At 44.0% G+C, this 16,402-nt stretch overlaps 1 protein-coding gene across 4 annotated transcripts in view; it reads right to left on the reverse strand.

Moving 5' to 3' along the window:
• The window catches only part of PLXNA4 (plexin A4), a 407,281-nt gene that overhangs the window by 146,036 nt on the left and 244,843 nt on the right, over window positions 1-16,402 (reverse strand). For all 4 annotated transcript variants that reach the window (XM_084518707.1, XM_084518708.1, XM_084518710.1 and 1 more), the window contains one exon: window positions 458-558. In XM_084518707.1, the coding sequence (XP_084374833.1) occupies window positions 458-558 (101 nt within the window). The remainder of the gene's footprint in view (window positions 1-457; window positions 559-16,402) is intronic.

Here is a 16,402-nt window from a genome sequence, read left to right on the forward strand (position 1 = left end):
GATCCTTGGGTGCTTACAGGGACATGATTCCCCTCCAAGACCAATAAGGATCATGACAAATGTGAGAGAGGAGAGGTTCAGGCCTGCAGTGGAAAATTGAAGGTGTTGAGACAAGTCTCTGAATCTGGCTGTTATCTAGGGTCAAACTTCCATAATCATTGGAAATTAGAAGGTCTTTGGCACCCAGAGGGAGCTGCTGGAGGTGTTGTTTTTTTTTTAAGCACATCAGGGCGACAAGTATTCCTCCTGCAGCCAGCAGAATATGGATCTGGTGGTTAAGGAGACCAGTCTCTTCTATCACCCTCCTCTTTCATTTTCAGCCAAAAAAACGCCTCTTGGTTAAACAAAGTCACCCCAGCAAGCCCTAGAAACCTTGCTGGAGCTGCCTGCATGACTCCTAGGCTCACCTAAGAGACATTTTTGGACTCTGCCAGGCGTTATCACAGCAGGTACTTACGTGTTGTGAAGCACACACCATCCACAGTGGGGGTCTCCCGAGCCCAGGCACTCGCTGCAGGTCTCGTACTGGCTGCACGACTCCACGGGCACCCGGGTGAGCTGCAAGGAGAAGGGACAAAAACCTGTCAGGCTTTTTGTGGGGATCTGCAATGACCAGAATGGCTTGGCAGAGGTGCCAACCCTCCTTGTCCTCTTGTCCTGGTGTCAGGGAGTGAGCTTGCTGTCACCCTGACTTTGCAGGGTCAGACGCAGACCTGAAACACCCACCCACTGCCAAAATAATGCATTTTGCCTTGTTCTTTATTTTTTTTTCTTTCTTTCTTCTTAATTAAAGCATTTCAGTCGGAGATTTCAAAGACAGAAGAGCCTGACCTCCCCTCTAACGGACCAGAGCTTTTTGATTCCTATTCGGTTTCCTAAGCCCCTTACTTCTTCTGAAGCCAAACACACAATTTGGGCCCAGTGACCTGATAGCCTCCTTTCCATTGAATAAGCCTCAGAGAGCTCCCATAATACACAGTCAATTGCCAGTGCCTTCATCCTGGCTCGTGTCAGCGGGGAGAGTTTATTCCTTCAGATGATATAGTGTGGTATTATCCTGATGAAACACCGCTGAGAACTGCCAACTATAAACTGCAGAACAGTTACTCGTGACAGATGACAAGGGAATACACCTGGATCCGGGTGACAATTTTTTTTACTCATTCAAGAGAATTCGAACTGTAAAGTGAAGATTAAAATTCATTCTGATTGTATCTGCAAACAAAACAAGAACAGGCTCTCTCTATATATACGAGGGGGGTAACGGAAAGGAAGAAAAAGGAATCACGAGCAAAATTCCATCTATTTATGAAGACCTTGTCTGTTTGTATCAGAAATTGGCTTTCTAACCACTACACAGACACCCCACGTGGTAGTAGATAGTCTATGTGCAAATGCTGAAAATCTGTATTTTTACTTCTAGCAGGTGGCAATAGCTGTAGCAAACTTGAGACAGAAATACGATGGGTTTTATTTACCACCGCACCACTGCCTATGTCAAGTCACCCAAAGAAATCAACTGTGGATGCTGAAAGCTTTTAAGGACAAAGGGAGAATGTCAAGTAAAACCTACCAAAACACCCTTCTCAAATTGAATCTACAGCCATGAGCATAAGAACATAATCAAAACAGACCACAGCAATGAAAATGGGAAAATCAGAACAGGTATCGACTCATTCCAACTCCTCCAAGTATCAAGAAGTTTCAAAGGCAAGATGACTTGGCCGTGAATGCAATTGTTCCATCTCCCTTTAGGTCAAGACTTCATGTCAAGAAGGAATCAGCACTTCATCAAATATAAACTTTTGTGTGCACCAGGATTTCGCCCAATTAGACTTATATTGAACCCCAAAGTCTGTCTTATATTGCAGTCCAGCTTTCAAAAAGGCTTACAGCTTTGACAAGAACGTAACAAGGGGGGGGAGATCATATTATTTTTATGTAGGTCTTTTCCTATTTTTTTCCCTTATTTCCACCCAGGAAAAATGTCTTGCGAATTATTTTTCCTTGATCACATCTAGTTGAACATATCTGCCCTGCGAACATCAGAGTACTTGAAGAGGAAGCAGATAATTCCATTTTAGAAGGCTGTAAATCTGCCCTTCCTTAATCCAGATACAATCAATTGTGTAATCTCCACCTTTTAATTAGAAAATTGTGAACACAGTTGGTAATGACTACAGAGTTCCTATCCAAACTACCCCCACTCTAACATATGGTACTGCTGGGTTTATCCGTATTAGCTGTAAATAATATTTCTGAACCTGAGCTTCTGAGCTAGTTTACATCTGCCTTAGAAAAGTGAGCTTTGGTTAATAAGTTCAGAACAGGCACTGTTCTAAAATGTAATGATGCCAGGTTTGAATATTCTGAGTCAAAACCCACTTGCGACTATGACATGTGAACAATAAAGAAGTCCTGGAGGACTTAAATTTGCAATTTCTTTGCAAATTGCTACAAAAAAAAAAGAAAAGTTAAAATCTGTCTCTGTAGGTTTTATTATTGTTATTATTTAATTAGTCATCAAAGGATATCTAAGCTCCTCTTGGAGGCAGGAGGAACCTACTGGGAGCCCAGATCTCCATCTTTGCAGGAATGTTTTCTTTTCAGTGTATTTAGTGTATTCTTTTTCGATAGGATATAGTTAGTAGGTTGTGCAGGAACACATCTTGCTTCTGTTTATGTACCAGAGAGCACAGCGATGCAGTGTGAGCTTACACCCAGCCACATCCCAAATCTTGTCAAGCCAGTGTAGTAAGTGTCCTGTGTCACCATCCACATTTCTGCGTGTTATTCCTGCTATATGAGACCTTTTCTAAGTTCACCTCAAGTAGCTTTATTGTGAGATTAATTAAAATTGTACCACGCTGATAAATGTCTTGGGCTGGAAGTGTCAGACCTTCTAATTAATAAAGGAAGAAACTACAAAAAAAACAAAAGGAGCTGCAACTGAAAGGAAAGCCACCTAGGGGTCGTCAGCTGAAAGGAAAAAGAACATCAAGCAAATAAGGCACATCAGAGGTCTTATTTTCCTTTGGAACATAAGCTGTAATTAATTCAGCTCAGCTTTCCAAGCTGAAAGTTTTGAGAACTGACCATGCCCCCCGAGAGCAGTCAGCTTTTTATGCTGCCCCTAAAATATCTGAAAAAGAAAAGTCCGTGCTACCTCCCCATTGCAGTTCTTTGCCATTATTCATAACGATGAAGGGACCAGACAGCACTGAAGGCTGAAATCTCCATTGTAAACCAGACGGTGATTACTCCCTCCACTCATTTCCCACCCTTAGAAAGCCCAACAAACTTCTCAAGGTGATTTCTTACCCTCAGGGGGGCTCCCTACCTCCGATCTTTCATCAGGGTAGAAATTTGACTCAACTTTTTGCAGCAAATATAACCAGCTCTCAGCAGAAGGAGGATTAACGAAAGCAAAACGCCCTTCATTTTGGGGTACGATGAGCCAGGTTAGAGCCATTTGCATTCCTACAGTGGTCACAGCTTAACTGATCATTTGGCCTCACATTGCTAGAGCAAAATACGGATGTAAGAAGAGGCTGCTGTTGCTCCAAGGGCTTACAGCCCACAGAGATGTGGCACATATCCCTGTTTTATCCACAAGAGCCACAGCTGAAAGTGAGGTCTCGTGCAGCTGAAGTAGGTGTTACCTAAATGCGTTGCAGATGTGGGTCTAAGGCATCTGAGCAAGCTCATGCAGGAAGAGTGGGTGTTAGCTAATTATCGAATACTAAGTTATTAAGTACAAACTATTTAGACTTTGGGCTCTTTGGAACATGAAGAAATTAAGATAAAGCTCCTGACGATCCCTGTTCACACAGCTGGTGGACATCTAGGAGCTGCTGTGCTTCCAAGGCTTTGTCCATAGCACGCTGGGGAGCATCTAAACTGTCCCCTCCTTGCAGCTATCTGCAGTGAGATGCGATCCCAGAGGCAGGGTCAGACAAGTGGTAAATGAAGCTGATGTCCTTCTCAAGGGCAGCAGGAAAGCAGCGAGCACGTCCAGCTGCCTTCGCTGCAGCAGGGTCTGAAGGGATATTTCACTTCGTCAACACATTCATTCACAAGTCCCCAAAGAAATCGTGCGCGCGTTTCTGGCTCCCAAGGACATCTCAAAAAAATCTGGCAAACCTGCAAACTGCCGTACAGCGTACAGCTCACCTGCTAGATATGGCTCGGAGGCTTTTCACACAACACCAGGGCCATCCTCACCTCTGATCCGGCTCAAATTCCAAACAGCAGCTTTTGCAGCTCCCAGCCTTACTTTCACCCTCTATTCCCAGCATGAATGAGTTTCAGAAAGTCATCTAAAACAACGTGATTGAAGTTTTGGATCTGATAGACAGTAACAGTTAATCCTGTTAGAAATTTGGCTCCCGCTTCTGCCATTATATATTCACAAAAGCTCCTGCTATGTGCTCAGTCATAATTTTCTGGCTCCCATTTTTGACTTTTTTTTTTTTTATTTCAATATACATTACTTTTTTTTTTTCCTCCTTAAACTGCCAACATTCTGGTCAAAACGTGAATCATTGCTCAATCTCTGCTGTTATAATTGGATGTTAATACAGCAGCGGGAGTTATTCAGTCTGATGGACTAAGTTAATTTAAATGTACAAAAAGGCATCTTAAGTAGCCAATTTCCTTCCCAACAGTCAAAAGATACATTTCCAAAACACTGAGCAGTGACTGTCAAGCTATGTGGGTTTGGTGAATGCTGCTATCTTTCAAGACTCAGCCCTGAGAAACTGCTGCAAGATTAAGAGAGGAGCTTATTTGATTTCAAAGCCTTGAAGAGATTATTCATGATAACACAGTTTATTAAATAGAGCAAGACAAAAAAAAAAAAAAAAAAAAAAAAAAAAAAAACACCTATGAGACCACTGGTGGGTCCAAATTCTGCATCCTTAACAGATTTATCGAGGATATTTGGTCACCTGTGGGGCGTGCCAAGATGCCAATTTTAATTTGGCCTGAATTATGGACAAAGGGACCTTGAGTTCCTCTGGGTTGTTCCAACTCCTGTGCCTCAACCAACAGACCTGCAAACTCAGCAAAAAGCAGGGACACGGAGAAAAGAAAAGCTCAAGGAGCTGAAGCAGGGCTTAGACTGGTAAGAAATAGGATATTGTGCATGTGGATGTCTGTACAAGCAGTGGGAGAGGAGATGCTCCTGTGGGGATAGAGGCAAGGATCTGAGTTTGATTCCAGCCTGCCACTCTGGCGTGATGAGTAAATAACTTGCCAGCCCCGCTGGGACAGGCAATGTCATTTCTCATCAGACACCCCCAAGCTCTTCGTCTTCATTGCAGCACTCTTCCCAGTAAATCCATGCTTACACACTTGGAAAACTGGAGGCTTTAATTAAGGAGAGTTAATTGGAAGCAGCAGTAGCTGTCAAGGACAAATGACACAATAATTAAACTGGGGGTCAATGTCCCCCTGCGTGGCAGGGTAAATTACCTGTCCAAATATGCTTGGTCACAAAGGGCTTCCTACCTACATCTGTGTTTGTGCTGCTCCTCCTCCTCTCTCTTCTCTCCCTCGGGTTCTCCTGCACGTCTTTGGTGAGAGAATTCCCATCTGTGTTCCCAGAGCAAGACCCCAACCACGTCCACAGGCCACTCACACAGATGGAGATAAAGCAACAAGAGGAGACACCGAAAGATTTGGGGAAAATTGGTGATTGCAGTGAAATTTTCTTCCGTAAGCTTCCCTTAGCAGGACCCTGACAGCCAGCTCAGATGGAGACATTTATAACATATAGGGTGAACGCTGGGTGAGGTGAATCTCCCATCAATGGCATACTTAAATTTCTGCAGTTTCTTTGATCTTCTTAACGCTGCAAACATGTTGAGGTCTCCCCTCTTCCCAGTTACAGCACCAGAATAACCAGTCGAAGTGCAAAATACATTTTCTTTAATTATTAGAAGGGAGGTGCTCAGCCCACACCCTGTAGTGACCCTTGTGCAAGGCAGTCCCCCATGCCTCAATGACACTCCTTCCAAAAGCATCAGTGCTTGAGAAGAAGCTAAGGACACACCATCCTGGTACAATATGGCCAGAAACATGGAAATTCAAGAGCACAAGTCCATGTTTCAGTATTATATCTCACACAGCATTTCTCTATCTTCACTCTCGTTCTTCCTTCCCAATAATACCAAATATTTCCCCAGCTAGGATAGCAACCACCTGCTCCATCAGCATGCTGATATACTCTCCCCACAAGGCAGGAAATTTTATAGGAATCCTTGCCCCTTGTAAGAATAACAGCTCGGAGGTGTCGAAGCAGTGTCAGGAGATTTCACCCAAGCATGATGAAGCCAGCACCTTCCTTCTCACCCTGCAAGCCAGGTCCAGGTAGCCTCAGATCCCCCCTGTTTTGTTTCCTTTATCCCACAGTTGAGTGTTTCTGTCTGTAAACTGTAAAACAAATGAGGTTTGGCTAAAAGTCTTCAAAACAGAGCCTCATGTCGTAATTAATACAGAGCCAGTTTGGGCTTAATGAGAGCCAGTGCCTGTGTGGTTACCGAAACAAGCCTGCTGAGCAAGGGCTAGGTTGTTACCCAGGCTCTATAAAGACTATATATAGATATAATTGGGACCCAGAATGGGATTTATGTCACTGCAATGGACTTTCACAAAGTCCACCATCATTCGAAAGCTCCTGGTAGAGGTGTGAGCAGTTACAACACACGGGGAAATAGTTATAGTTATTTCTAATGGTCCTGACTACTTTCCAGGTCACCTTCTTCCAACATCTTTACAGATGTTCCCATCCTCTACCTCAGTGGGACATGGTTCATGAAGGATTGGCGGTGTTGATCTAATTCCCTCATATGGGATGGACTTTAATTCTCTTGTGCTGGACCAGTTGGATTTGATGATCCCTGTGGGTCCCTTTCTACTGGGGATATCCAACAACTCTAGGGTTAGACTACTCCTGCAAGCGCTGTCAAGCTACAGAGGGTGTAGCAGACAGACACTTTGAAAAACTGCCCTTTCTTCAGTTGTGGTAAGACAAAATCTCCCATTATAGCACCTAAAAACAGCTGTACAGGTTGGCATCAATAGTCCACATACCCCAGTTCCATGGGCTCAACCATGGCCTTATGGTGCTAAGGAAAAAATCAGAATAGGGTGAGCATATTTGGTATGTTCCTGGCAATTGCACAGCTTTTGGCTAGTTTCCTTCAGGGGAACTTCTGAACATCATGTGTCTCTATCCTGTAACCCAAACAGATCTTTAATTTTTCAGTTTACCTTAAAATCACGTTCACTTTTGTATCCACAGCTTGCTCTGGCAGGTCCAGAACCCACTGCTTGAAGGAGTCCCATCCTTTTGTTTGTTCAGGACCTGATTTTTTCCAATTTAAATTCATGCCCTGCAATACCTTATGTGAAGAGGCGGTGAACAGTCACTTCCTATCCATCCCCTTCAGCCATTCATAATTTCACCGAATTCTACCATTCACCCCTACTCCTAACTCCCCAGGCTGAAGAGTTCCTGCTCCTTCCACTTCTGATGTGGAAACCATTCCATACCTCTGATCATCCATAATGAGTTTCTCTTTTAACCATTTATTTACTCTTTTAACCCAAATTTAGAACATAAAAGAGGGCCACCCAGTGGTCTAGGTCACCTCCTTACTGCTTTCTCCATCTCTCTCCCTTAACCACATCATCAAAAGCAATTAAGCTACTGCCTTTAGCAGGGTGCCACCTCTCAGCTTGAGGCACTCGACCAAAGGCAAAGGAAAACAAAACATTTAAACCTTGATTAAGACTGCTTTGTCACTGGCTCAGTGAACCTCGGGTAACTCCTAAAGGTGCATGCATCTATAGATTTTAGATGTGTGAGCACAGAGCGGTGCTGAGGCTCATGCCAGTCCTCAGAGGCGCTTCTGGCCGTGGAAGGGGGCACTTGTTTTATTTCCAGACACCCTCACACATACCCCCCTTCAACCACTCTCCTCCCATCGCTGCCCCCTGCCCATTTTTAAGCAATGCTTCACACCGTGCCATCAAATCTCAGCTGACACAGCTCAGCCTGCCACAGGGAGCACCAACAGAGGTGATAACACCAGCTGAAGAGCTATGAGGCCACGCCGGTTAATCTGCAAACCCAAAACTTAAGATCTGAGCCACGATAACCCATGCTTGCAGTTCACCCTGAGCTGCAGCAAGCACACACTAGCCTAGCTTGAGGGACAGATTTGGGACTTCCCGGAGTTATTACAATACCTCTGCCTCCGTGGAGTGCTCAGCACCGATAGCTTTAATGAGTGCTGCAGCCAAGAGTTATCCAAGATCCAGGGAGAAATGTGAAACAGGCTGTTCCCGAGTCCTTAAACGCATGTCTCAGTTTATTAAGTGAGAGGAAACCAGGCAGAGCTCACTGCTCAGCCGACGCCTGCGGGAGCTCGGTGTACTTTTAGGGTTTGGGTGGCAATTAGCGCTGCCAAAAAGGCAACCGCCTGGCAGAGACGGGGCCAACTATTTTAGGCCATATCTACTTGCCTTCATATGGCTCTGCTGTTTGTTTCAGTGCGGAATAAGCAAAAAGAAGTTCCTATAAAAGCCTAGCTCCTTCTCTGCAGGATTTTAGCTCAAGGAGGGCTTGAGATGTAAAATTCCTACTGAGTGCAGTGCGTGTTGCCCCATCCCAGCCCCATATTTCACTGGGTTAACTGCATAACCTAGTTCTGCAAGCATTACATGTGTTTTCCCAGCTTTCTCAGGCATTCATCCTGCCATAAAATGAAGGTTCAAGGACATTTGGTTCAGGGATCGTATAAATGCATAGCATTTAAGGTCAGAAGGGACCATTAGATCATCGGTTCTCACCTCCTGTACACCACAGGCCAGTAAGTTTCACCCACCTACCCTTGTACTGAACCAAATAATATGGTTTCAGCTAAAACATGTTGCCTAGAAAGACCTCCCATTATGACGTGAGGATACCAAGAAATGGAGAATCCTCCATTTCACAGGCAGTTTGTTCCAGTGGTTAATCACTCACACCTTAAACAGATTGTGCATGCCTTGCTTTTCACGTGAATTCAGCAGGCTTTGGCTTCCAATCGCCGAGTCTTATTCCGTTTCTCTTCTCTAGCTTGATGAGCCCTTTTAGCCTGCTGCTTTCACCAGGTGAAGGTACTTCGATACATTAATTTACTCATTCCTCAATCTTCTTTCTTATAAATTAAGACTGAGCTTCAATCTTAAAAATTAAATTAAAAAATAATTTCTTTGGTACTCCCTTTGCTATCTCTTGGGGCTTTTTTACAAAAGGAGACTCCAGAGCTGACCACTCCTCCAAGGACACAGGATGGTGCCAACCTGTTTCTGCTATGGGCTAGGAAAAACTCTGCAAATTTCCAGGGAATTGCCCCACTCATCCATCTCAGTCATTGCTTTCTAGGACACACCTCCCACTTTCCAGCCTGACCTCCATTCCTTCTTATGAGACAGAGAAGTTTCCATTTGTTTTGTTTGAAGGAGCCAAAGTCACTGAACTGCTCTGCCCTCATCATCATTAATGCTGAGCTAATTGTTGCACCTCTGAATATTTTATACATGGGATTTAGCACCAACTTCATTCTCTTTCGTGAACATTTTCAAAAGCTTTGGGCTCGATATTGATCCCAGGAGAATACTACTGGGAAAACCCTCAGGCTCTTTGAGAGCTGCCAAGTATTAAACCATTTTAGAGATGTCTTTTTCCTATTTTTAGCTTTTTTTTTTTTTTTTTTTTTTTTTAATGGGAACAGGCTGTGGCAATGTCTCAGTCACCATGTGGAAAGGCAAAGACAGGGCATCCACACAATGCAATTTCATTATTTCCTTAAAGAATGAATCCTCTAACTCCTCAAAGAATGAAAAAATCCCTTACTTTTCCTAAAATTACACTACCCAGTGAACATCCGGCACAGTTCAGGAGTAAGCATGAGAAGCTTCAAACTTATCCAGGGACTTTAATGCTTAATACTCTCTCTTCTAACCACCGTAAGTCACTAAAGCAAGTGACGTACATCTCACTGATGCACCTACATCATGAATATCATCCCCAGGATATTTGATGTAGGGCGAAGAGGAGCTATGCATTTTGCAGTGCCTATATATTGTTGAACACATGCCTAAAGTCCCTCAGAGAAGACCCCAAAGTTAGAAGGGATCAGACAGGGCACTCAAACTAAAAGGGCTGTTAGGAAACGTAGTTTCTGAGGCTGAGATGACCCCAAAATTGTGGCTGTGCTGTGACTACAGGCACTGCAGTATTACAGCAGCACTAATACAACTGGCTCTGATATCATCCCAAAGCGTGCATGGTTCATCTTTTCTCCTGCCTCCTGGTGATGAATCTCAGTTCAGGCCTTTGCATGAATCCCTGAGCTTTTGCAGCAACATGTGAGGTGCTTCATTTGTCCAAACAGTTTCTCCTTCCTTGACGCTCCTGTAATTTTTTCATGATTTTTCTCCCACCAAAGCAGAAGCTGAGAGTCCCACTGCACCTTCCTTCGTGTGGAAAGACATACACAGGACCCACATTTTGGGGGTAAAACAGCTGCCATGAAGATCTGTAGAGAGACATAACTTTCGCCCCTGTCAATAATTAACTAAAATCTGATTTAAGGCCTTCAACACCCCCGGGTATTGCTTTGGTACCATAGGAAGCAGTGAGATCTCCTTGCAGCTCCCAGCTGCCAGGCTCTGACCTCACAAAAGGCACTGCCCAGGGGGGGCAAGGACGGGGTCTGTGGGGTGATGGAGTTGGATGACTGCGGGGTGAAGGCTGCCAGCTGGCCCGGGCATAAAGCAGGGAGCCCCAAGGGACCTGCAAAGCCTCTGCCAGCTCCATCCAGGTGGTTTCCGAGCTGGCATCTTGAAAAGGAGCGGAATTAACGCACTGAAGCATCTTAAAGGAGCCCTCTGCACCCAAGATCAAAGCCCTGCGGGCTCCAGGTCTCCTGTTACACCTGCCCCCCTTGCAGACATCCCTTACAAAAGCACGCAATCTGATTTGAACCAGGGAATTTGCTTGGGTGCATTTCACCGTGCGCGCCACTCCACGGAAAGGAAAAAAAGAAAATAAACCTCAAAACAACCCTTTTGTCCCTATCCATAAAGAAGAAAGGAGGCCCAGACCAGCACACAATACAAGGGGAAAGAAACAGGAGCAAGGAGCAGGGTCAGCCCTGTGGGTTGCTGCTCTGAAACACAAACCATGCCGTGCAGCTGGGACACCGACGTCCCCGCTGCTCCCAGGGTAGCCCCAGCACCTCCAGCCAGGCAGCCTCTGAAGCCACATTTTATTTATTTTTACTCTGGGATGCAGCTGAGACCTGGTTAAAAGGTTTCAGGAGGAGCAGATGGGCTCTGCACAAGTGTCTCTTGCAATGCTGGTGGTGTGCGCAAGAACCCAGAGAGCTCGGGGCATCTGGCTTCCCCACCCTGGCAGCAAGAGCTGTGGCGTCCCCATTGCACCCCTCTACTCTTCCTTTTCTTCAGGTCATGGAAACGTGCACAAGGACAGCACTATTCACCTGGAGACCTCAGAGTTATTCAGGAAGGGGACAGGAAGCAAAAAGAACCAGGGATGAGAAGAAAATCGGGCACAGCACTGAAGTCACTGCCCCAAGGCCTGACACAGACCTTCATGGGCATGAGAAGTGACACTAGCTTTATTAAATCAACCCACCTACTCTTTCTAAATATCTCTAAATACCTTAAATAGTTTACAAAAGAGTTAACCACCTGTTGCATAAGGACACACAAAATCCCAGCTGACAGCATGTGCAAGCACAGGCAGGTTTATTTTGTACAGAAAGGGGGTGTGGGGAAAAATAAAAATACATATTTTTTTTATTTCCCAGATTCCATTTAACACCATCGAACCGTAAAACTCGAACTACAGCTTTTCTCAGCCTTTTGCCCAGCTGTGATAGCTGTCTGTCCATCTCTTACCTGCCTGCCCATGGCAGCAGCAATGAACTTCCTGGAGGAGCAGCATCACCTCTGCTTCTCATGGATTACAGCCTGCTTCTTTCAAAAACAGCCATCCCTGCCCCAAAACGGCAGGCATCAAGAAAAACCTTCACCTGCACGATCAGGAGAGTGGTTTTCTCAGCATTTATGGAGAGCAGGAAATTAGGGACTTGTAATAAAACCGGATGACGGCTGAGGATCAGCTTCAAATCTCACCAAAATTACAGGTGAGGAGGAGATTTTTCTTCCAGTTCCCTGGGATTTTATCTGAGGGGAGCTTTATGTCTCCTGCTCTAACTTGGTCAGTAATAGCCACCTTTTTGGCTCGGGTTTTAGAACAATTCAAGAGCTCATGTCCTTGTTCCTTTTCTTTGTCCACAGGACAGATTTTATAGGTACCTGTCCTGAGAGGGGTGAAGGAAAAGCAATGTTTTGCGCTCTTTTTATTTCTTACCTCAGCCATTGCTCCTGAATCAGCATCTCCAAACACCTCTCCCTGTTTGGAGACCTCATTTATACCTCTGGAGGCAGAAACAGTTTGTGAAGGAGGGAAGCCCAGCCAGGCAGGAGCACAGCTCAGGTCCTTCCCTGCCCAGGGACCCATAACAATCTCCAGGATCCACTACACCCAGCCAGAGTGCCTCTGGAAGGGACAGGGACATCACCCAGGACCATTTTCCTCCATCATTTATTAAAGAAGCCTCGTGTAACTGTACAGGAGGTGTGATGAATTTTTTCCACTTGCATAATGAAGGTTAGAGCCTACCTGCGTCTCACGAGGCTGCTGTGAAGCTCTGGGACTAGGGGATCGCCTGGCGCTAATGGTGATGTTTAGAGAGGCGTGTACTGAATCCCTGGGAACATTTAGCTCAGCCGGTTTGTTTTCCTAAAAGATAGGCAGCACTGCTGAGCTGGGGCTCAGAGCAGACATCTCCCCGAGGGATTCTGTGACCTGAGTTATGCAGATGACATTAACAGTCACACTGGTCTCTTTTGGCTCTCAGTTCTATGAATTTATAAGTAGTTGCCAAATAGTTTCAACGATAATTGTCAGCCTGTGCTGAAAAGAGCTTAGCTAGGCACACAGACCTGATGTGAAATGTAAACTTTTTTTAATTATTATTATTATTATTACTATTGCAGATGGGTTTCATCTCGCTCAGCTTTAAACTACATTTTCTCCATCAGGATTTAGATTTTGGAAGATAATTTGCCTGACCCAATGGCCAGGCCTATAATGGGACTGCTACTGTAATTGCCATATCTGCCAGACAAGGAGGAATTGCCACTTCCAGATTAGCCCCACAGACAGTGGAGATGAAGTTTATAATCACCGTAAATGTGGTTTGTTTTCTGCTGATGCATGAATGTTCCAGCAATTAGTTTGCTGTGTCAGGGTCTCCTTTCCTACGTAAGTTATTTTTTCTTGAGCTTTTACATTCGAGCTTTTGCAAACTCTTGACAACACGGGTTTTTAAGATAATTCTGAGCAAAATGGCCATTCCGACACCATCGAGTGATTGTGCACGAGTCTGGATTTTCTGCTGTTTTGTGGTGCATTGCAGATCTAGAGCATTTGTGCTACTGGCAATGCTGGGAAAGAGGAGGACATTAATTAGTGGTGCAAGTGGGATTTGCCAAGCCGAGATTAACTAATTGAATTCCTATCAGTGATATTTATAAACCAAGGGGAGTGCAAAAAGGAATACAGCAACACGGTGTTGAAGAGAGGACGGATCTCGCAGAATTTCATTGCTGGTCACCTGCCACGGATTAAGTTTGTACAACCAAAACTGAGCCACATCTGGCACTGCCCATGCGGTGTGCGTTAATGAAAAGAACAGCACAGGAGGGGGTCTCACCTGTTCTTCCAGCTACTACACTGAAAGACCTGAAAGATAATAAAAGCCAAAGGATTCATGATCCCCAGGACATTTTTTACGTTGCTTCCTTTCCTTTCTTTTTTTATTCTTTCTATTGCATTTCTTTGTGTTATTGCAAATTTTGCAATGCCATTTTTACTAATTTCTCATTTAACAAGAATCCTAAACGCTCTCATACATGCAATTAGAGAAAGGCTTTCTGTATTTAAATTGGCTGTAGTGCCATTGACACTATCACTGATGATTCTTACTATTTGACTTCTGATAATTTCCTGAATTTGAAATCAGAGTATCCCATTAAAATTCATCAAAAACGTTTCATTCTGAATCAAAATTAAATTGACTCAACATCCTCCCCCCAAACTCTGTCTGTTTTCTACAGAAATCTTAATCTTGTCATAAAAGAATCTGAAGAATTCATTTTCCTATGAATAGGTATAATTTACTGGTCAGATCTCAATAAACGTCCATTTTAACAGAGAATTAAGCCATACTTCAGCATTACCTTCTCTGTTTCCTGGAGTTTGTTTGCGATTCTTTTTAGTATTTGCACAATTTGTCAAGCAGAATTTGATGCATGGCTCTTCTTGAAAAGGATAGCATGGAGACCAATTAGTCAACCTAGAAACTGGCAAACTCCTCCTAATATGACTGCCTGACTGCCACAAAATGGCAGATAATAGAGATCTATCTAGCTTTTAAAAAATATTAACCTTTTTGTTGACATCACCATTTATCAGAAGGTTTATGCGTTGAATGATGAGCTAGACACAGCAAAAAGCAGAGCTAAAGGCCACCAGCTACCCCACCACCATGCAGTTAGGCAGCAAATGCCCAGGGGTGCTTTTTAGGAATAAAGGCTAAGTAAGAAACCACTTTGGCGAAATAACCGAGATTAAAGAATGACTTAGATGTTCAATTTGTATAAAATAATTAATTAGGAATTGACAGTCTTGATAAAACCTACTATATGTATCCCTCTCTGTCTGCTATGTCTGTTGTTGAGTGAGCCAGATGTTTCAGAAAAGGCTCAATCACCCTACAAAAGTCACGTATATAATTGTGTTAGGTATTTCCATATCCTTTAATACCTAGAGACCTGTTTATAATCTGAAGAACTACAGTCAAGACCTCTTAAATTAAGATTTCTTCCAAACTTCTAGGTTAATATGTTTTTGTTCTGTTTTGTTTTAATTTAAAGTCAGGATAAAACTTTAGGTTCTGAAATTATTATTTTTTCCTACCTTTTCTTGCATATGCTAATGGATGTTACGTTTAGAACAAAAGCTTGAGGGGGAAAATAAATAACCACCTTATTCATTACTTTGGGGAACCCATCTCCTGCCCAGAGCCTGCAGAGTCCCTGCCACTGCCCACTGCAAGGACTGAGATGCAGAACTGGTCGTGGTCGGGGCTGGATGAGGAAGGACCAACGGGAGAAAATTGTATCAGAAGAGGCTGGTTCACTGAATTCAACTCATAGAGAGCTGACACTGCACAAGGAGCTGTTATTAGGCTCTGTGCACCAAAGAGGGAGTCGAAAACTTCCAGTAATTTGCAGATTGTACTCCTGAACTTAGAAATGCTGAGCTGGTGATGGAGGAAAAAATATATAAATACATAAATGTATATATATAGTTATTTCAAAGAAACCTTTCTTCAGAAAGGAATTAAAGGATCAGATGTAGTGCTTAAAATACCTGTGGTGGTGGTTTGGTGGTTTAACCAGGAGAGGTGCAGCAGTAGGATGTGAGCAGGAACTCAGACCCGAAGCATTAAAGGATGAAGGGTCTGAGACAGAAGAGCCTTATACAACAGATCATCCCTTGGATAAACATATATTTTTCACAACCATTAATAAACAGAAGATTAGGAGAAGCGTTAGAGATCTATGTGCAGCAACAGCTATTCTGCACCCGTTTGGGAAAGCATTGCCTCTGTTACAGAAGCCAAGATAGCTTCACCTTCTCAGTAGCAAAAATGGGGAGTGAGCATGATTAATTCTCTCCCTTCATGAATTCATAAGGCAAGCAGAAGGAAAGGTGAGATTGAGAGATGTTCTTCGAACTATCCAGCAAAGGGAGGGAAATTAAAACAACATCTACTGGTAGTTAGAGCAATCCCCAGCCTGCTAAATAAAGCTGAATTCCCCAAGCATCCTTTAGTTCCTCTAGCTGCCAGCTGTTGATAAGCTCAGGACAAAACCTACAGACAATGGACTGGGAAAGGAAGACCAGAGTGCATTTCCACCCTTAATGAACTGTTTTTCATGTTTACCTTTTCTATTTTGCTTTCCCCAGCCCACTGCAATCCCTGCTTCTTTGTGCAGCGAGGAAACTCGAGTCTTCATGGCCAGGCTTGTGCTGCAAGCAACCACAAGCTCATCTTGTCTGTGGGATCTTGAGCTCGGGGAAATGCTAACCACAGTCACACTGCAAAGCAGTCCCATTTCTGAAGGTCCACGCTGGCATTGCTGTGAACTGAGGAGAATTTATTCTTCCAGGGACAGAGTGCAAGAG

This window comes from Aythya ferina (genome assembly GCF_964211825.1).
Source record: "Aythya ferina genome assembly, chromosome: 1".
NCBI lineage: Eukaryota > Metazoa > Chordata > Aves > Anseriformes > Anatidae > Aythya > Aythya ferina.